The sequence below is a fragment of the Mus musculus genome, chromosome 7 (genome assembly GCF_000001635.26).
Source record: "Mus musculus strain C57BL/6J chromosome 7, GRCm38.p6 C57BL/6J".
Lineage (NCBI taxonomy): Eukaryota > Metazoa > Chordata > Mammalia > Rodentia > Muridae > Mus > Mus musculus.
In genome coordinates this window covers 4925105-4946120 of record NC_000073.6, presented here as the reverse complement: position 1 = coordinate 4946120, position 21016 = coordinate 4925105, and the positions used below count along the sequence as shown (strand labels likewise).

At 50.8% G+C, this 21016-nt stretch overlaps 1 protein-coding gene across 2 annotated transcripts; it reads right to left on the bottom strand.

Annotated features, from left to right (window-relative positions):
* Positions 1 to 1292: 1292 nt before the first annotated feature.
* Ssc5d (scavenger receptor cysteine rich family, 5 domains) lies at positions 1293 to 20992 on the bottom strand. Of its 2 annotated transcripts, NM_173008.3 has the most exons (14): positions 20142 to 20300; positions 19605 to 19631; positions 18839 to 19147; positions 18456 to 18569; positions 18112 to 18225; positions 17428 to 17736; positions 16567 to 16884; positions 15958 to 16119; positions 12669 to 12986; positions 9295 to 9858; positions 8899 to 9213; positions 8489 to 8656; positions 3249 to 3407; positions 1293 to 2570 (listed from the first exon to the last, which is right to left on the bottom strand). In NM_173008.3, exons 1-14 carry the CDS (start codon positions 20164 to 20166, stop codon positions 1357 to 1359), a joined length of 4116 nt encoding a protein of 1371 aa, NP_766596.1. In that variant the 5' UTR covers positions 20167 to 20300; the 3' UTR covers positions 1293 to 1356. The 2 variants fall into 2 exon arrangements, with proteins under 2 accessions (NP_766596.1, XP_006540085.1); XM_006540022.4 differs by lacking the exon at positions 18839 to 19147 and having other exon boundaries at positions 20142 to 20992.
* Between the last annotated feature and the right edge of the window lie 24 nt (positions 20993 to 21016).

Below are 21016 nucleotides of genomic sequence, written 5' to 3'. Positions count from 1 at the left end.
TTCCCGTCCAGTCATCTCCACATGCCCATGAGACATACACTATTATTATCCCCGTTTATAGGTGGGGAACGGAGACTAAGAGGCTCAGTAGCTGGCTCAGGACTACCCCTAGCAAGGACTCCACCCGGCATCCAGGCTGAGAGTGCATCTCCTCCTCTGCTGAGCTGTGGTAACAGTACCCTCCCCAGCCAGTGTTAACGGAGATGGAATGACAGCCGGCTGCAGAGCCTCTAAACCAGCGGTTCTCAACCTGAGGGTCATCTTTCACAGGGGTCACACAAGACATCCCACATATCAGATGTTTATATTATGAGTTGTACCAGTAGCAAAATGACTGCTACGAAGTACCAACAAAAATTAATTTATGGTTGGGGGTCACCACAACGTGAGAAACTGTATTAAGTGGTTGTAGCATTAGGAAGGGTGAGAATTGCTTCAAACAGAGTCTGATACGGACACACCCCATAAGTGCTTGTCCATATGACGATGTTATCCCACCTATTTGGACTCATGAACTGTGTGCTCTGTCCTTAAAGCTGGGCACACCATGGCTGAGACAGCTTCCTGCCTCCACAGATTCATCAATGCCAGGACTGTCATAATGATCACCACTAGCATGATCAACATTAGCACCAGCATTGCTAGCACATCAGTGTCATCACGTCTCCGCCATTACCAACATCACCTCTTCATCACTACCACCATCACACTCACTGTGTTTCACCATAACCATCAATACCATCACCACTGTAATCACCACCATCCACAGTTCACCATCACCACCACCACCAATACCATCATCACTGTTATCAACGCCATCACCAGAGTCACCACAAAATTACTCCCCCACACCATCATAACCTTCACAACTAACATCACCATCACCATCCACACACAATCACGGCTTTCATCGGTAACACCGTGACCACCATCTTCATCATTATACCACAACACCACCACACCATCTTTGTCATCACGCTCATCGCCACTGACATCATCACACCATTATTGCCATCATCCCATCATCACAACCACCATGACCACCAACCACCATCACAGCATTGTGACCATCACCATGACCTTCACCATAAGCGCCATCCTGTCACTAACCATGATCCCTATCAACACCACTGTCACCCTGCCATCATCATCAATACCGTGAGCACATGACCATCAACTGCCATCACCTCACCATGATCTCCAACGCCATCACAGATGGCATTGACAAGTTAGGATCAGCATTGTAATTCTGTCCCTCCAGAGCCCCTGCTCCCCAGTAACAACACCCACACTTCGATTGTACATACGTTGGCTTTTGTTTAAGAGTATCTTAAGCACCGTGAATTTCAGAGTGGGTCACACATCTCCCCTCAGAGGCCTCTCCTCCTCCTCTGTGGTGGTGGTCATGGGCACAGGAGTGCTGGGGGGCCAGGCCACCTCTGCTAGCCTCTTTACAGTCTCACTCAGCTGCCCCAACCCCTGAGCAGCCTCTACCAACTGGGCTAGGCCCAGTGCCAGGACTTGGCGCTCCTGCCGGTCCTGCTCCAGGACCCAGGTCAGTCTCTGCAGCTGGTCACCCACCTCCCTCACAGCACCTACCAGCTCCACCAAGGCAGGTGGCTCACAAGCCATGACCCTTACTGGTGGTAATGGGGACACACATGGCCCAAAAGGATCTGGGTTGTGATTAGGGGTTGGCCCTTGAGTGAGGTGGTCTGAAGCTGAGTGTAAGGTCTGGCTTCTGGGTGGTTTGAAGGCATCTGTGGGTAGTGGGTCCAAGTTTGAGGCTGGAGAGGGACTGGAGGGGCCGGACTCCGAGGCTAGAAAGAGCTCTAGGTTCTGCGTCTGGGATGCGTCTGTGGATGGGGCTTCCTCAAAGGTCAACTCTGAGTTTAGTCTAGGCTTAGTGGGAGAGGAAAGTTCTGTCTTTCGGGAGGATGGAAGGGACTCTGTAGGGGTGGCAGGGGTTGAGGAAGGGTGAGTATTGGTGGGAGGTTGAGGACTTGTGGCGGGGTGAGGGCTCCTGGGTTGCTGAGGGTTTGTGGTAGGTTGAGGGGCAATGGTGGGGTAAGAAGTTGTGTTGAGTTGAGGGATGCTGGTGGGGTGAGAGGCTGTAAACGGCTGTGTGGGGGTCCTGGTGTTCATGGGGAGGTCTGAGGAGTCAGAACTTTCTGGGATTATTTCAGGTGCTGGTGTTGTATCAGGTCCTGGAGTCAGCTCTGAGGTAGGAGAAAGCCTGCTCACTTCTGATAGCATAGAGGAGGCAGAGGTTAGCCCTTCAGGGGAGGTGGGTGTTGGGCTGCCTGAAAGCTCTGGGGAACGTGTTGGAAGCAAACTGGTATTAGGAGTGGACAAGGCAAAGGTTGCTGGGGAGGGAAGTCCTGGGGTGAGTAGAGATGGTTTGGGGGAGCTAGAGGTCCCCTCCTGCTTTGAGTCTGGGATGAGTTGTGGCCAGGAGCCAGAGGTCTGCCGTGAGCCAGAAGGCTCTGGTGAAGAGGAGGAAGCAGGAGATGAGGTGGTGGCTGAGGTGGGCAGCGGCCGGCGCTCAGGTGTTGGCTTCCTTGGTGAACCTGGAGTTGGAGAAAAGAGGGGCAGATCGGTCAGAGGTCAGTCTGCCCTATTGCCCTATCTACGTATTCCGCAAAGTCCCTTGAGGAGAAGACCAATGGGAAGGCAAAGATCTTCGTGACATCATGGGTCACCGGCAGATTTCACCAGGCCCTAGTGCCCCTCCTCCTCAACTCTTGCGAGGTCCCTGCCGCCACCTGGTGGCCTATGCGGGGAACACAGATGCCTACAAGTACAGAGTGGAGAAAGAGCCCAGGGGACCAGAAAGATGAACACGCTTTGGGATACGAGAAGACTCCTAGGAAACACCCACAGTGAGACTCTATGTGATAATTAACGTTCACTGTCAACTTGACAAGATTTGGAATCACCCAGGGGACACAGGTCTGAACATGTCTATATGGGAGTTTACAGAGAGATTTTATTGAGGAGGGAGAAACAACCATATCTATCGCTTGGGCTGGGGTTCTAAACTGAATGAAAAGAAGTGAGTTAGTCAGGCGTGGTGGCCCATGCTTTCAACCCCAGCCTTTTAGAGTCAGAGGCAGGAGGAAGTGTGTGAGTTCGAGGCTGTCTCTCTGCTTGATCTTTGAAGTAAGAAGTAGTTACCCCTAGGAGCTTGGAGCCCATCTCTGTACCCCAGGACACATACTCCCCAGGCCTCTTTGCCCATGCCTCACCTGCACGGGCCCTTGGAGCTGGAAAGGGGTGGCCGGGACTCTTGCTGGTGCTAGTGGTAACTGTGGATCCAGGCTTGGTTGTGGTGGGGGTCCCCTTGAACAGACCCCTTCCTGAAGGTGTATCCCACGTCCAGGAAGACTCATAACCTCCCTGGTCATCTGCAGATGTGTGAGGAAGAGAGTTGAGTCCTCCTTCCACTTTTTCCTGCTGCTCATTACCACAGCTCACCCGTCATTCAGCCCCTCAGCCTATGTCACCTTGTCACCGGTCAGGATGCTCTTGGCTAGTAAACGCAGAACCTGAAGAGGTTATCCCATAAAGCAAATGCGTGCATTGATTCCGTTCAAAGCAATATTGTTTTTGACACAGTCTCAGGTAGCTCACACTGAACTTGAACTCATGTAGCTGATGCTGGCCTGGAATTCCAATCTCCCTTTACATTTTAAAATGACATGTATTTATTAGTGCATGTGTGCCTTCCACCATGTGTGCTCCAACAATACTTGTCAGGTTTGTCACCAAGTATCCTATCTACTGAACTATCATGCTGTCCCAAGCAGCCTTTTTTAAGCCATAGCACACACATACACACATGCACAAACATAATACAGTTAAAATAAATAGATAAATAAATGGGTGACAATAAATAATTAACAAAAAGAAAAAACGTTCCTGAGTCTCATAAATACTTAGAATACACAAACCTTTCCAGGGTGAATCTCAGGGGAAAGACTAAAGACACGATTAAGCCCAGAGAAAGGCAACACACTCCGGGCTTTGACGAAGGAAGGGGCTGGAGCTGGAAAAGTCAAGAGGGCAGCTTCTCCCCTAGGGATCAGCCCTGCCTGATCTTAGATCAGTCAGACCCATGAAGTCTGACCTACAGAAGATCAAGAACATGAGCCACTAGATCTGTGGTGATGTTCTAGCAGCCAGAGAGATCCATGGAGGCCCTTCTTAGAGCTTAAAGCCTACCCTTGCTGAGGTGGGAGAAATAGCTTAGTGGTTAAGAGCATCTTTTGGGTTTCCAACCCACACTTCAGGCAGCTTACACCTGCCTGTAATGCCAGGTTTAGATTGGATGTCCTCTTCTGGTCTCACTGAGCTGTGTGTGTGTGTGTGTGTGTGTGTGTGTGTGTGTGTGTGTGTGTGTGTAGCTTGGCTGTTCTGGAACTTGCTATATAGACCAGGTTAGTTTCAAACTCACATAGATCCACCTCCTTTGCCTCCAGAGTTCTGGGATGAAGGGTATGCACCACCATGCCTGAACCACAAAATAAGTCCTTAAAAAGAATCTTAACCATGTGACTATGCGAGTTTTCTCCCACAGGCCTTTGGTCGCTTGAGAATTCCCTTCCTGGGAACAGTGGGTAAAGTTGCTCGCTGTACATCCTGATGACCTCAGTTAAACCCTGCCAAAACCCACATGGTGGAGTAGAAAATACAACTCGTGGAAGCTGTCCTCTGACCCCACACATAAGCCATGGCACACGCATGAATTAATTAAACAACACTTCTCTTCTTGCTCTCGTCTGCTGAAGGATAATATCACATTTCTGGAAGGATTTTCTTGGTTTCTCTTCTATAAATAATCATTACCACCTTGGGATCCTGAGCCTATGAATTGTTTCGGTAAGCAGAGTTTTCTGTTATAGGTGACGACGCGGGCCTTCTGTACGTTGGATTGGAACGCACAGTCACACAACTTGTCCCTGTGCTGTCTGGATTGGAGTCAGCTAAGTGAGTCAGAGCCCAGGCTTGTGCTTTGAGTGGCAGCACACATCATCCCAGTACAACGAGTGAATGGCATTAGGCTGGCATCATGATGCATGCCTATAATCCTACCACTCAGAGTTCAAGGCTTGCCTGAACTACACAGTGACTTCCAAGCCAGCTTAGGCTATGGTAAAAAAGAAGCTCTCGGCAGCAAACAAGAGCTGGGAGATAGCTCAGTTTGTAAATTACTTGTTTTGCAAACACAAGGAACGGAGTGTGAGCCCCAGAGCACACATTTAAAGAAAATATAAAGCTGGGTATGCCATCCCGGTGGTAGGGAGACAGAGACAGAGCTATCTCCCAGGTTTATGCATCACTAGCCTGGCCTCAATGTTGAGCTTCAAGGCCATTGTCTCATAAAAACAAGGTTTAGATAGTGCCTGGGGAATAGCACCAGATGTTGTCCTCTCGCCTCCACACACACTGTCCACACATTGCAGAGACACACACAAGCATTTACATATAGTTATACTTACACACATACCACACACATATATACATAAGACACATATAAATTGTTTGAAACAGTCTCATCCTACTACTACACCTTCTTCTAACCCTTGATACATAAAATTGTCCCAAGAGTTTGCTTGTACAGTTTGTACTTCTAATTTATTTGCCCTGCTCCCCCTACAAGGATCCCCCTGCCTCAGCTGTCTCTGCAGTGGGCAGTGCCTCACCATGCGCTCAATTCTACCACGAGGGGGCGCTGCAGGACAGAGAAACTGCCCTAATTGTGTAGAATGTAAGTTCTGCAAATGCAGCTGCACTTGAACAAGGAACGGGGTCTCTAAGAACTCACTTCTGGTTCCAGCATTCTAACGATCAACCTCGATACCAGCAAGAGGTACTCCTGGATCCACGTTATACATTCCTGAAGTTGGCTCCCTAGTTCAACTCTACAGGTGGAGAACAGGGATCCTGGTGGCCAATCAAAATGTGCAGCACTCCGTGACGTAAGGAGGTGCTAGGCAGAAGAGCAGGTACCTACCTAGGCAGGCCTGATTGTGCATGCTGGGTTCCAGAAAGGATGCAAGCAGACCCTCCAATCAGTGGCAGGCAGAGGGACACACACAAAGAGGCAGGGAGCATTCAACGGTGTATGCAGAGAGAAATGAGGGTGACAGAGAAACAGGGGTGCGAAATGCAGCGGGTAGGGCACAAATAGTGTCCTCTCTCACTGAAATGAGGGTCAAGAGACACAAACAGAGAAAGAAGGAAAGAGAGAGGGAGAGGGAGAAGGAGAAAGGACTGAAGCTAGCAGAATTAAAAAACAGATAGTGCGACTCAGAACATGGCAGTAGCTGACTGAAAAGAAGTTGGAGTATGCGTGCCTGTAATCCTAGCATTGGTGGGTGCAGTCAGGGGATCAAGGCCAGCCTCGGGTACATAGAGAAGCCCAGCTAGAGCTATAAAAGAACAGCTCAAAAGTGTAGAGGGGCAGAGAAAAGTAAGAGAGGAAAAGGAAGGAAAGAAAGAAAAAGAAAGGGGAAGGGAAGAGGCTGGAGAGATGGCTCAGCGGTTAAGAGCACTGACTGCTCTTCCAGAGGTGCTGAGTTCAATTCCCAGCAACCACATGATCTGTAATGGCTCACAACCATCTGTAATGGGATCTGATGCCCTCTGCTGGGTGTCTGAAGACAGCTACAGTGTACTCATATACATAAAATAAATAAATCTTAAAAAGAAAAAGAAAAGCCTGTCTCAAGAAGGGGACGGGAGGAAAGAGGGACATGAATGACAGGTAGCTGGAGTAATAAATTAGAGACAGGGCAGATGAGATGGATCGGCACCTAGCTGAAAATTCTAGTTGTATACCTGGAACCAACATGGTAAAAGGAGAAGACTGACTCCTGCAGGTTGTACATAGACACACACACAAGCACGAATCCACGCATGCAAGTGTGCACACACACATATGAGCTCGTATACTCATGCATATACACACTTACATATGAGTGCGTGTGCGAGCACATACTGTGGCATATGGCCCTGAGCACAGGTGTGCATGCACACACATATACAATCAATCAATCTAACAAAGAAAAAGGAAGGAAAGGGGGAACGCTACAGAAGGGAGGAGATAAAAGCAGAGGGTCTGAAAAAGACAGTGGAGGGGGAACCCAGGAAGGAAAGAAGAGAGGAAGTCACGTGAAATACAGTGAGTGACGGGCAAGGTGGTACATGCCCAGTGACCCGAGGGCTGGGGAGGTGGAGGCAGGGGGAGAACAGGAGTTCTAGGCCAGCTGGGACAACGAAAGAAAAAAGAAAAAGCAAACTACTGAGAAATGGGGTGAGATGGTGACTTGAAAGGAAGATACAGGGGCTGGACAGAGAGTTCAGGCTGTTCTCCCAGAGAAGCCAGGTTCAATTCCCTGCACCCATGTGGCTGCTCACGCCTGTCTATAACTCCAGTTTCAGGAGCACTAGTGCCCTCTTCTGGCCAGGACTCTGGTGCCCTCTTCTGGCCTGTGTGGGAACTGTATGCACATGGCATAGATATGCCTACAACCATACCCATAAAATAATAACTTTAAACAATGTAAAAGGTGTGGAAGGAGTATAGAACTTTAAAGAAAAACTGATGAAAAAAACCAAGAGATACTGCACTGGGAAAAACAGAGTACTAAAGAGGAAAAGAGAGTGGGAACGAATCCAATGGGAGAAAGACACCAGGAGAAAAGCAAAATGGAGTTCTAAGATGTAGGGGCCAGGGTGGATGGAGATCCCTGGGTTAGCATCAGGGGTGGAAGGACACAGACCATAGCAAAACAGAAGCCATGGAGAAGCAGAAGGACTGACAGATGTCATGTAAGGCACTGACTTTCATGGGTGGGGCTGGGAAGGGCAGGAGTTAGAACCTGTGCTCCAGGAGGGTCCTGTCTGTGTCTGACCTAGAGCCTGACCAGGACAACACATGGACTGCCAGACTGGGTATGAGTCTGCTGACGGTGGAACCATGTGCTCACAGGACAACCCTGAGCTGAGGGCTCTGGGTCATTCCTGCACATGCTCTGGATTGAGGGGCATGGTCGATTTGGTAGGCTCAGTACTAGCTGATGCCCTCTGATCGCTCTGAGCCACATGCTGTCCCATTGCACTCTGGAGAAGGTGAATACTGTCAAGCCCAAGAGTGGAACACATTTAGGCAAGCCTGCCAGGACATGGAGGCCTAGGCTAGCTGTTAGAGAGATCTTTATGGCTGACCACAGTAGCACATATGTTTGCACTGCCAATACTTGGGAGGGGGAGACAGGAAGTTCAAGGCAAACCTCAGCCACATAGCAAGTTCAAGGCCAGTCTGGGATACAAGATATAGCACCTCAAAAACAAAACAAACAAAACAAAAGTGGGCGGATGCCATCGCCCGGTAGGTAAAGGAGCTTGTGGATAGAGCTCCACCATTTTGACTCTGACCTCATCACACATGCCTTGGCATATGCACCCAGGTTGAGCCCCTCACCCGTGTCTGGAAGGTTCTGTGTTGCTGGAGAGGGGACTTCAGTGTTTGTAGTGGTAGCCCAGGAAAGTGTATGTCCAGGCCGCGCAGCCACTGTGGTCCCTTTGGTCAGGTCCTCTCCGGAAGTAGGGTCCCAGGTCCAGGAAGGATAATCGTCATCACCCGTGTAGCCTGGGGGAGAGACAGGTAGCTTGTGCCTCTTCCTGCTAGCTGAGGTCCCCCCCCCCCGCCCCCGGGCTTCCCTTCCCTGCCAGAGTCTCCTGAAGTAACCCTTTCCTGCTCTCATGCTGAGCCCCCTCCAGCCCGCTCCTTAGACCTTTAGACACCAACGCTGAGTCCCCTCTAGCCCACGAGACACCATTCTGTCCCACTCTAACTCCACCACCTCGGCCTCCCTCACTGTTCCCTGGTACCAGTGCAGGTGAGCACCACGTCTTCTTCGTGGTCACAGTTGTGCTTCCCCCATGCCCCCGAGGGGCAGTCACTCAGTGACATCTCACTTCCTTTACAGCCCATGTCATCCAACCAGATGGGCCCAGTGCCAGGGCCATAGTGAGTTTTGCCTACTCGGGGCCGGACCTTTCCGCAACCCAGCTCCCAGCAGGCCACTGTGGCATCCCGGATGTCCCAGCTGTCATCACAGACTGTTCCCCAGAGTCCAGCATGCCACACCTCTAGCCGGCCAGCACACCTGTTGGGCCCATCAGCCAGACGAACCCGGAAGGGACCTGGGGGAGGTGGGAGGCTCTCAGGTTAGGAGGTACAGGGCCACCTCCCTGTCCCCACCCTTTTAACTCTCTACTACTCACCTGATGGCACAGGGACTCCAGCAGTTGGGGTGGTAGCTGGATCTTGGGATGATTCCAGAGAGCCTTCGGTGTTCTCACCCGATGGCTCCAAAGAGGTCTGAGGGTTTTCCGTTGTGGTGGCCTCAGAGGTCACTTCTTGGGGACCTTGAGTGGACTGTGACACCACAGGCTCTGAGGTCCACTCCCAGGGGACCCTAGGGGTCAGCCTTACAGTGGTATGTGAGGTCTGCCTGTGGGGAGCCTCAGTGGTCAGTCTCTTTGGTAACTCAGAGGTACGTGCTGTTGGATGTAGGGAGGTTGGGGTGCCTGGGGCCCTGGAATGTTTGGTGGTTGGCATCCCAGGGGGCTGAGTGGTTGGTCTCCTTGCATTTTTAGTCACCCACTTCTTGGTACTCTTGGGAGCTTTCCCTGGAACCTTTGTGGGTTTCTGTGGCACACTGGAGGTGAGACTGGCAGAAGGTTTGGTGGTTAGCTCTCCTGGGAGCCAGGCATCCTGATCTCTACCCAGCCCAGGGAGCCAGCTCCAACTGAAAGGGTCTGAGATGGTATCCAGGCCGGGGGTCCCTAGGAGACCGGGAGGGAGGAGAGATAAGATCATGGGGAAGGTCTCGTCCTGTCCTGCTAACCCATACCCTCCGCCCTCGTTTCACTTAAGAAAATAGAAGTCTGTTGGACTGAAGAGATGGGTCTGTGGCTAAGAGTACTTGCTGCTCTTCCATAGGACCTGGGTTTGATTCTTAGCACAAACATAGTGGCTCACAACTGTCTGTAACTCTAATCTCAGAGAGTCTGGTGGCCTCTCCTGGCCTCCAAGGACTCCAGACAAGCACATGGCGCACAGATCCACTTGCAGGCAAAATACCTGCACACTTAAAAACTAAATAGGGCTGGTGAGATGGCTCAGTGGGTAAGAGCACCCGACTGCTCTTCCGAAGGTCTGAAGTTCAAATCCCAGCAACCACATGGTGGCTCACAACCATCTGTAACAAGATCTGACGCCCTCTTCTGGAGTGTCTGAAGACAGCTACAGTGTACTTACATATAATAAATAAATCTAAAAAAACAAAAAATAAAATAAAATAAAATAAAATAAAAACTAAATAAAGGCAATCTATACTAAGTGTGCTTGCCCCCTGAGCATTGCGAGCATGTCTACAGTGCATTGTTCCCTAATTATCTCTCTCACCCCTACCTGCCTCTCTCCCCTCTTCATAACCTTGGGTTTTTGTCATGCGATCCATCAGAGGTCATCTGCGTTACCGGTGGATTAAAACTGTCATTAAGAGCCTGGTACAACAGTTAAAGCTACTTTGAGATCCCATCTCATCCCAGTCAGAAAAACTATCATCAAGGAAACAAATGACAGCCAATAGGAAACAGAGTCCTCCTTCACGCTTAGTGGGAGTGTCTAGTGGTGTAGCCACTCTGGGAAACTAGCGTGCAGATTCCACAAAAAGCTGGGGCTAGGGGCTGGAGGGACAGCCCAGCAGGGAAGAGTGCCATACACACAAATGCATGTACATGGTTAAAAATAATAAAGTCAATTTTTTTTAAAGTCAAGGAATAGGGAAATGCAGGATAGCTACTCCACTCCTAGGCACACACCCTAAGACAGTGGTTCTCAACCTTCCTAACACTTCCACCTTTTAATGCAGCTCCTCTAGTTTTGGTAAACCCCAACCATAAAAGTATTTTTTGTTGTTACTTCATAACTGTAATATTACTACTGTTATGAATCATTATATAACTAGCTGATTATTCCAGGACTTAAGTGACCTCTGTGAAAGGCTCCTTCAACCCCTAAAGGGGTCACAACCCATGAGCTGAAAACTGCTGCCTTAAGGGCTTCATCTCTTAGCAATGTATCAGCTGCTTATGTTTTTACTCTGAGACGGGAGCAAAGCTGTCCAGGCAGGCCTTGAACTTGTGATCCTCTTACACCATCTCAAGTAACTAGGATTATAGGTCTGCCCCACCATGCCTACACACACACACACACACACACACACACACACACACACACACACACACACACTAAAGATTTACTTCTATTTGATGTATTTCCCCTTCATGAATGTCTGTGCTCTATGTGGGTTCAGTGCCTGCAGTGGCCAGAAGAGGGCATCAGATTCCCTACCCACCAAGTAGAGTTAGAGAGCTGCCATGTGGGTGCTGGGACTCAAACCTGGGTCCTCTTCAAAATCAGCCAGCACTTTAAACCACTTAGCCCCTGATTGTTTTCCCATGACAAGGACTCTATAGCTCAGGATAGCCTTAAATTCGTAAGAATCCTCCTGCCTCAGCCTTCCAAGTGCTGGTACCACAGGCTTGCTCTATCACCACTGCCTTTTCTTTCATATTCAGTACCCTCAAGAGTGGCATGAAGCCTACAAGCCAGTCCCCTGCTCCCCGTCCTCCGGTGGCTCCCAGAGGAGACAGAGGCACTATCCTGATGACTCACTCTATCCTTTGAGTCACCAATATCCACACTCTGTCTCTCTGGTTAGGCCACCTAGGCAGTCAAGGACGAATCATGCCCAAGACAAGCTTGGGGGCTTTGCCCTGGCTCTAGGAAGATGACCTCTAAGCCCTTGGAATGTTCTTGCCTGGTAAGAAACTCTTTATATGTTTAGGGGAGGCAGTTTGCACCATGTTAAGTCCACACTGACAATGTGATTTCTGAACAGCCCTGAACGTGGTCAATCAAGCCCCTACCAATAAGCAAACAAACAAACAATCAATCCCCATAGACATCAAGACTAGCACATCTGGCTCTTCTCTCATGTTGTCACACACATGTTGCTGGGCTAATCCAGCACCGTTTATACCCCTCCCACACACACCAGGACTTCACACCTAAACTCCATTCCACATGTGTTTGCTTTCCCTTGGCTGAACTTAATCTGCATCTTCAGTATATTGAAATACAACCCCCCCCACCCCCCACCACCCCCCACCTCTCTCATTTCTGGGAGTCCTTTAGCAACAGAAGGAATGTCAGTGCGGTTTCAGAGACCTCCCAAACACTGCTGGTTTGCAAGAGCTTGTCTGTGTTCCCCTTGCTCTCCATGAGGCGTGAGCTCCTCAAAGACCTGTACTATGTTCATTCTGTTCTGAGCAGCCAGCTCCTAGCTCAGTATCTAGCTGTGGAGCTGGAAAGCAACCCCTATAAATGGGGGGATGCACTGCCAGAGTTCATGTGAATTAGCCCTCACTTTGGCTACACATAGGCAATTTGAATGAGGTTATATGAGCTAAATACCCACTACAGAGCTGGAGCTTGCAGTACTCAGTCAAGTTAACACCACCTTTAGCCTCCACTGCTTCCACTTAGAAGCCCTCCTAGAGCCAGTGGGTGGCTAGTGCATCCTCACCAGTGCAGGTAACCCCGACATCCTCATTGTGGGCGCAATTGTGTTTCCCCCAGGAAGCAGCAGGGCATTCTGACAGTGAAGCCTCCGTCCCCATACAACCTACGTCATCCAGCCAGATGGGGCCTGCACCCCAGCCAAAGCGGCCTGCTGCGGGGTCTGGTTGCCGAGGCCTCCCACAGCCCAGCTCCCGGCAGACCACAGCTGAGTCTCTCATGTCCCAGCTGTCATCACATACTGTCCCCCAGCGTCCGTCATGCCATACCTCCAGCCGGCCAGAGCACCTGCTGGGTCCAGCCACCAGGCGCAACTGGGGGGACCCTGGAATAGGAAAAAAAAAAAAAGAAGAAGAAGAAGAAGAAGCAAGAGTCAGGGTCAAAGAGCCCAGCTAGCACTCTGAGCCTTCATCTACCTGCCTTCTGCCTTCCTTTCTAAATGCCCATCAGCTCCCTCAGCTCTGCTTCTCCTCATAACCCTTCAGCTCAGGTAGCAGGCACTGATCGAGATCTCTCCTGCACTGGACACAGAGCCAAGCAGAGCTGGCTGGCTCCTCAGAAAGCTAATGTAGAATTACCATATGATATAGAAATCCCACTCCTAGGGATACACCCAAAATACATTGAAAGGGGGCTGGCGAGATGGCTCAGTGGGTGAAGGCGCCTGCCCTCAAGCCTGACACCAGAAGTCTGACCTGTGGGACATCTACATGGCAGAAAAAGAGTTCTCCCACTATGTGTACTGTGGCATGTGTGCACACATGCATGCACGGAGAGAAACGTGATTTTAAGAACTTGAATGTATCTGTTAACATTTAATCATTTCATTATTATTAGAAATTCTGACTAGAGACATGCCTGCTCCTGACAGTACCCTCTTCATGGTTCAAAGAAGAAATTGAGCATCAACACCTCCACATGGAGTTGCTCCAGTAATGGCAAGGTAACCACTAAGCAAAAACTGCCCTATTCATCTGCAGACAAAATACTGTCCAAAGAGGACAAACAGATGTGGGCTAGTCAACTGCTAAGCTCTGCCAAGGCAGGGTAAGCTAGCCCCTCATATTCCTGCTTTATTTCAAGGTCTGTCAGATGGTTCTGGGCCAGAAAGCGGAAGACAGATGCTCTGACATCTGTTATAAGAAGTTAGGGGCTGTCCAGGCAGGCAGCTGTCTCCACAATTTGTTTAAGTTTTTGGAAGCTATGTTTTTGTGCTTCCTGTATATTCAGGTTATATTTCTTTCTTTCTTGGATTTTCTTTCTTGGATTATGAGACTAGTTATAGTCTCATAATCAAACACAAGTTGTTTAGCATTGAGAGAGATGATATATATTTGAAAGGATGGTTTTCAGATGGTAATGCAAGCTAATATCAGAACATAATTCAGATATAAAAGTATAAACTCTTTGAGTTTAGCTAGATGGTGGAATACTTTATCTAACTGACAAATATGATGAATCAGATGTCACTTGTACATCATACTTTGTAATTTACATAATTTTTATAGTTGTACTCAATTTATGTCTGAGATAAAAGAGCCCTGTTAATTAGATGAAAGGGGGGAAATGAAGTGAGTTTGGCTTAATGCTGCTTGTGTTATAATATTAATTTTGGTCCCTCAAACTGCTTACACAAGTATCTGCACATAAGGCAATGAAGGACCCGGCCCCCAGTTGCATCCAACTGGTAAATAAAGATGTCAACAGCCAGTGGTGCGATTGTGAGACCAATCAGGAGCACAGAACGGGTACCACTACACTCTAACCGATATGTACCATGATAGACATGATTCTAAAAACTTGAAAGTGTCTGTTAGCATACACTTGCTGTATACATACACTTGCTGTATACATGCACTTGCTGTATACATGCACTTGCTGTATACATACATACACTTGCTGTATACATACATACACTTGCTGTATACATACACTTGCTGTATACATGCACTTGCTGTATACATGCACTTGCTGTATACATACACTTGTGCTATGCTAGTCACTTGCTGTATACATACACTGCGCTGTGCTAGTCACAATAATTCAAAGGCGCTCCTTAGTGTAGCGACAGGTAAACAGGACATGGTAGTGACCTCTGCAATGCACTTTGAAATGCACAGTGCAGCCCAGGCTGGGCTCAAATTCATAATCCTCCTGCCTCAGCCTCTCATCTGCTGGAATTGCAGGAGTACCGTGCCCACTGCACCAAGGGGGTTATTTTATCTTATTTTTTGGAGTTTTTAAATATTACATTTATTTATTTACTTATTTATGTGTGTATGTATGTATGCACAAGGGTGTGTGTATGCCACCACATGTATGTGAAGGTCAGAGGAAAAATTTAAGAGTCAGGGATCTCCTTGCACAGTGTGAGTCCTAGGGATCAACTCAGGCCATCAGGCTCGGTGGCCTTTACCTACTGGACCATCCTCTGGTCCTGAGAGACAACTTGTGTTTGTGTGAATGTACGTGTGTGTGCATTCATGTGGAAGCCAGAGGTTGACATCATTCTCTAGCTTGGTTTGTTGTTGTTGTTGTTGTTGTTGTTGTTGTTGTTTTGAGACAGGGTCTCTCGCTGAGCTTGAGGCTCACTGATTTGGCCAGACTGACTGGCTAGCAGGCCCCAAGGATCTCTCCCACCCTGTGCTGGAGTTAGACATATCCACTGCTGTACCTAGGTTTTTTTTAATTTGGCTACTGGGGATCTGAATTCACATCCTTGTGCTTGCAAGTTAAGCACTTACCCAATTGAGCCCTGATTGTTTGTTTGTTTGTTTGTTTGTTTGTTTGTTTGTTTGTTGAGACAGGGTTTCTCTGTGTAGGCCGGGCTGTCCTGGAACTCACTCTGTAGCCCAAGCTGCCTCTGCTTTGCCTCCAGAGTGCTGGTATTAAAGGTGTGTGCCACCACCGCCTGACTCAGAACAATTCCTTTTTTTTTTCTAATATGAGTACACTATCAGATTCCATTACGGATGGTTGTGAGCCACCATGTGGGTGCTGGGGATTGAACTCAGGTCCTCTGGAAGAGCAGTCAGTGGCTAGCCAGAGGACACTGTAACAGTCCCACCACAGAACCCAGACGTTAGGCAGTGGGCTCTCGTGCCCACCCTCCTCTCCAGGTCAGGGCCAGCTACAGAAGGGAGAACTCTTACAAGCAACCCTGGATTTTAGGCTATCAGCAGAGCATTAATCAAGTACTGATCTGAGCAGGGGTTTGGGCTCTTCTTTTCTACCTTTTTTTTTTGTAAGCAGGTTTCATGGAGACAGTCTTAGAGCTAGGGCAGAGAGGGACTCACCAGCTTCGGGCCCAGGCTCTGGAGGGGCAGTAGGAGAAGCAGAAGGAGGCCAAGGGCCTGCTGGGCCTGGCATCTGACCCACGGAGGTAGACAGAAGCCTGTGTGCTGTGCTGTTGCTGTCCACTGCAGGAACTGTAGGCTGCACAGCACCGAGAGGCATGCCTGGGGCAGGAAAGACGACATTAGCACCACCTCCAGGACTGCCTCCTACACAGGCCCAAGGCTTCCACAACTCTGAGCCGCAACAAGAAGTGGATAGAAAGAAGAGGGTAGAGAGAGCAGGAAATGGAGGGAGTTTGGAAGTGAGAAAACAGAGGAGGCACCTAGCAAGGCAAGATTGATTGGCTTCCACTAGGAGCAAGGAAGTAGGGCTCACCCCCTCATTATGACCACCAAATACCAAATAATATCCAGTGCCCCTTAGGGAGACCTAGTTACCCCTAGTTAATTTGGCATAAGGTTTCACATAAGAATATGAGATAGGGAAAGAGGGAAATCACACAGGAAGTAAAGGCTGAACTGGGACAACACTTCTTTCCCATCCACTCCAGTGACCACACACACACAGTGTCCCATCTTTCCCCACTGACATCACCCATACACCCTTACCATCACACACGGCCCCAGCATCCTCCCGGTGGTGACAGTCGTGCTGACCCCAGGGCCTCGCAGGACAGAATCGCAAGGCTGTCTCATTTCCTCGACATCTGAGATCATCCAGGATGATGGGTCCAGTCCCCTCTCCAAAGAAGGCGCCCCCTGGGGCGGCCAGGGCACCCCCACAGCCCAGCTCCTTGCAGGCCACAGCAGCATCGCGAAGATCCCAGGCATCGTCACACACCGACCCCCATCGTCCACCATGCCACACCTCCAGGCGGCCAGCACAGCCGTGGGGACCATCAGCAAGGCGTATCCTGGGTGCAGGACCTGAAACAGGAGGACAGAGGTCAGGGTGATAAGTGGTTAGAATGGATGAGTGCCTACACTTATACCAAGAAGGAAAACTAGAGTAGGCTTGCAAGGGTCACATTAGACACTGGGTTAGACCACTGAAGAAGCAGGATGGGCGCTGACAGGGAATAGAAGGCTGGAGGAAGGCAAGAGGGACAGGGAGTGAGGGAGAAGAAGGAGAGGAGCAATGGAGGAGGAAATACCCAAGTGCCCTTCCATGGCCCCTTACTCTTGGTCCCAGTTTCTAGTTGCTCCCTCAAGAAAGCTGAGGCCCAGCAGGCTAAGCCTCTCCCAGAGAATGTGTAGAGAGACAGACCCGAGGCTAGGCCTTTTACTGCTTCCTGGGGGAGGGAGGAGCTGAGATCTGAAGAGCGGGTAGCTGCCCATACATATATGTATGTATGTATGTATGTATATATATATATATATATATATATATATATATATATATATACACACACACACACACACACACATACATACATACATACATACATACATACATACATACATACATACCGGTGCAGACCAGCCCTGCATCCTCGGTGTGGTCACAGTTGCTCCGGCCCCAGGGGCTTCGGGGACAGTCTCGGAGGGCCTCCTCTCCTCCTCCACACCCCACGTCATCCATCCACACAGGTCCCTCACCAGGTCCAAATCTGGCACCCCCAGGGGCGGCCAGCGCTCCCCCACATCCCAGCTCCCTGCAGGCCACCGCTGCATCTCGGAGGTCCCATCCATCATCACAGACAGTGCCCCAACGTCCACCGTGCCAGACTTCCAGGCGGCCGGCACATCCGTGGGGACCTGAGACCAGTCGCAGCCGCTCTGGGGAGGGGTGGGGGGAGAGGAATACAACCAGGGAAGATGAGAGACTGTAAAAGGCTTAGTCTAATGTCAGCTTGGAGGGGGCAGCTTCCTGTTTGTTTACAACTGGGGAAACTGAGGCCCAGGAAGAGCAGAAGACTGAGATTTGTCTGCCAAGTACCTAATTCAGAAAAGAGACCGGCCACCCCCCTGGGTCTCATAGAGGGAGGATAAAGAAGAGGAGGTGGCCAGCCCTGACTGGATCTGAAGGGGCACTGTGAACGCCGGTCTCCTTAGAGAGTCACAGGCTGAATGGAGGTCTAGGGTCCTCAGTTTGGCAGGGTCTAGGGTCTCGTAGCACACAGATCAGGAAGACAGGGAAATGTAGAGCCTTACCTTGGTGGGGAGCTCCATTTGTCAGTACAGGGGCTCGGGTGGACTTGGTCTGCTTGGGTGGCCGGGGGTTCTTCTTCCGGGGGCCATTCTGGGAGCTTGCTGCTGGTTGGGGAGCTAGGAAAGTGACACGTGACCAGGAAGTCAGGAGCTCAGCTGGTCACTCTTCCCTACTCCTTGGCATCTGTCTCGGGATTCTTTTCTGAGGGTTTGAAAGATTTCTGGACAGAGGATTTCTGGATAATGAAGGAGACTAGCTTGCCGGAGAAAAACGTTTGCAGGATAACCTTCCCCCATAGCTGAGTCTGACCAGGGTGCGGGATGGGAGGCCTGTCCTTTGTGCTCACCGTGAGTTATAGGGGGCTCCTCTGAGCTGGGGCTTAGCTCCCCAGACAGTGCCAGCCATGGATCCCCATCCAGCAGGGACATTGAATCTTCTCTAGAGTTAGCTGCACGCTGACCTATGGGAGAGGACCAAAGTTATGAGACCAGTGATGGGGGGAGGAGTAGAAAGGTCATTTGACCCCTGGGACAGGAGGAGCTGGGATGCCTGAATTTCCTGTGGCTCAGAAATAAGTGCTCATAAGCTGGGAGTCCTTGGGAGGGGAGCACCTGGTCTTATGGGGATCTGGAGTTGGTTACCGCTTAGCTTCTAGACAACTCAGATCTGCAGGAACTAAGGGCAGGGTTCCTGGGGCCATAACCATAAGAGGAATTTGAATCTTTTTACCTACACAGACGACGCCTGCGTCCTCCTCATGAGAGCAGATATGGGCCTTCCAGCCCCGGTGGGGACAGATACCCAGCTGACCCTCATTGCCCCGACAGTTCAGTTCACTGAGCCATACAGGCCCAGTGCCCTCCCCGAAGAAGGCACCCCCAGGGGCTGCCAGCGCCCCTCCGCAGCCTAACACACGGCAGGCCACTTCAGCATCCCGAAGGTCCCATCCGTCATCACACACGGTGCCCCAGCGCCCGCTGTGCCAGACCTCCAGGCGTCCTGCGCAGCCATGAGGACCATCAGCCAGGCGGAGTCGCTCTGAGGGATGAAGGAAAAGCTGTGACCCCACACAGGAGTACTGTTGGCTGGGGGTCTACGGTAACACCAAGGCAGGGGGACTACCTTACAAGCTACCACCAGGAAGCCAGCTACCCTGGAGGCTGGACCCTGGTCCCAGACTCCCAGGTGCAATGAGAGGAATGTCTCAGAGATGCTGGGGGCTGTGTGGAAGGACACTGTGAACCAGGGAATTCAGGCATCCCCGGTCCTTCTGCCCCACAAGGGGGTCAAATAACCTTTCCACTCCTCTCCCCATCACTGGCCTCATAACTTTGGTCCTCTCCCATAGGTCAGCGTGCAGCTAACTCTAGAGAAGACTCATTGTCCCTGTTGGATGGCAGCAATGTCTGGGGAGTGGAATTGGGGTAGCAGAGACCAGAAGGAGAGGGGGGGAGTTGGAGCGGGGTGAGGCCAAGTGTAGAATCAGGACACTTACCTATAGCCTGGATCCCCACCAGCATTGCTGCAAAGGAGGTTGGAGGGGACAGAGTGAAGGATAAATCAGAGGGGAGGGGTCCTTTCCCCAGTGCAGGCTCCCAGCCTCAGTACAGTGGGAAGCACCCATTCACAGTCAGATTCCTCACACCTCTGAGTCAGAAACCCCACTGCTGGAATGGACTTTGGGAGGAGGCTGGGATAAGTTACAGGTCCCTGGGGTGGGTGGGGCCCCAGATGCCTGACCCTTGAAAACAGGACTGGGGACCAGATTGAATGGTGGGAGTGATAGCGCTACAGAGTACATGACAGGGCAACAAAGGGCAGGTCACTTGAGCTGCTAGGCAGGACGTGCAGAAGGCTGGGTCCCTCAGGGATTAGAGGGGCCAGCCAGATGTCAGGATATCACACTGCACCAGGGACCAGAACAGGCTCCCTCAAGTATGAGCCCCTAAACTGGAGAAGCTAACTGGGTCAGAGGTAAGGGTCCAGGCCCCTAAGGTGCTTACCCCCCCCCCCAAGGAAATGGATCACTCACCAAGGAGGCAGGCCAAGCCCCTCATGTTCGCAGAGTCCAGGGGCAGGGGATGGGGTGAAAGGGGAAGGAGGGCAGGAGAGGGGAGGAGGAGGCAGCCAGGGAGGGAAGCAGCTGCTGAGGAGCCCTGGACAGCTAGGAGCAGGCTGGGCTGAAGGCTCTGCCAGGAGGGAGAGAGGCTGCAGGGATGCAGCAGGGGACAGGAGGGGGAGGGGGCTGGCCACAGCTGAGGCTGGAGGGGGGGGTGCGGGGGGCAGGCAGAAGGGAGGTGTTCAAGTGCAAACACCCACACTGGAGGGAGGCGGCCAGCCAGGCTCCAGAGGGCCACGTGCTCAGAGATGCTTATGGGGATGGCAGCTCTGGGAAGGGGCAGGCCTGGGTGTCTGGGGGACAGGGCTGAGGGCACACCCTTCTGCCTCCTCTTATTGTCCAGCCAGGCAAGTAAGTGCAGCTGGGAGTGGACAGATTTTGGGGAATCCTGCAGTAGCATGAGGGCCTGAAGCCAGATACTAGGAGGGACTTCCTAGATCAGGAAAAGAAACTGAAAAACTCCTGTCCATTTGTCACCCACTGTGGTAAATCTGGATGGGAAGCTCCCAGTGCCGATTCGAGAAAAGAGTGTCTGAACTTATTACCAGTTCCCAGAACAAAGGTATGGAGGGTAGAGAGACTGAGGGGTCAAGGCTTCGGTCTGGAGGGGGTACACACACACACACACACACACACACACACACACACACACCAGGCAGCTGTGAGGGGGAAAACTTTGGTAATGGGGAGCATGACTCAGAAGGCCTGGCAAAGACTGGCTGCCGCTGTGAGCTCACTGCTTCTCCTCTTCCCAGCGCCCCCCCCCCCCCCCCAACACACACACTTCC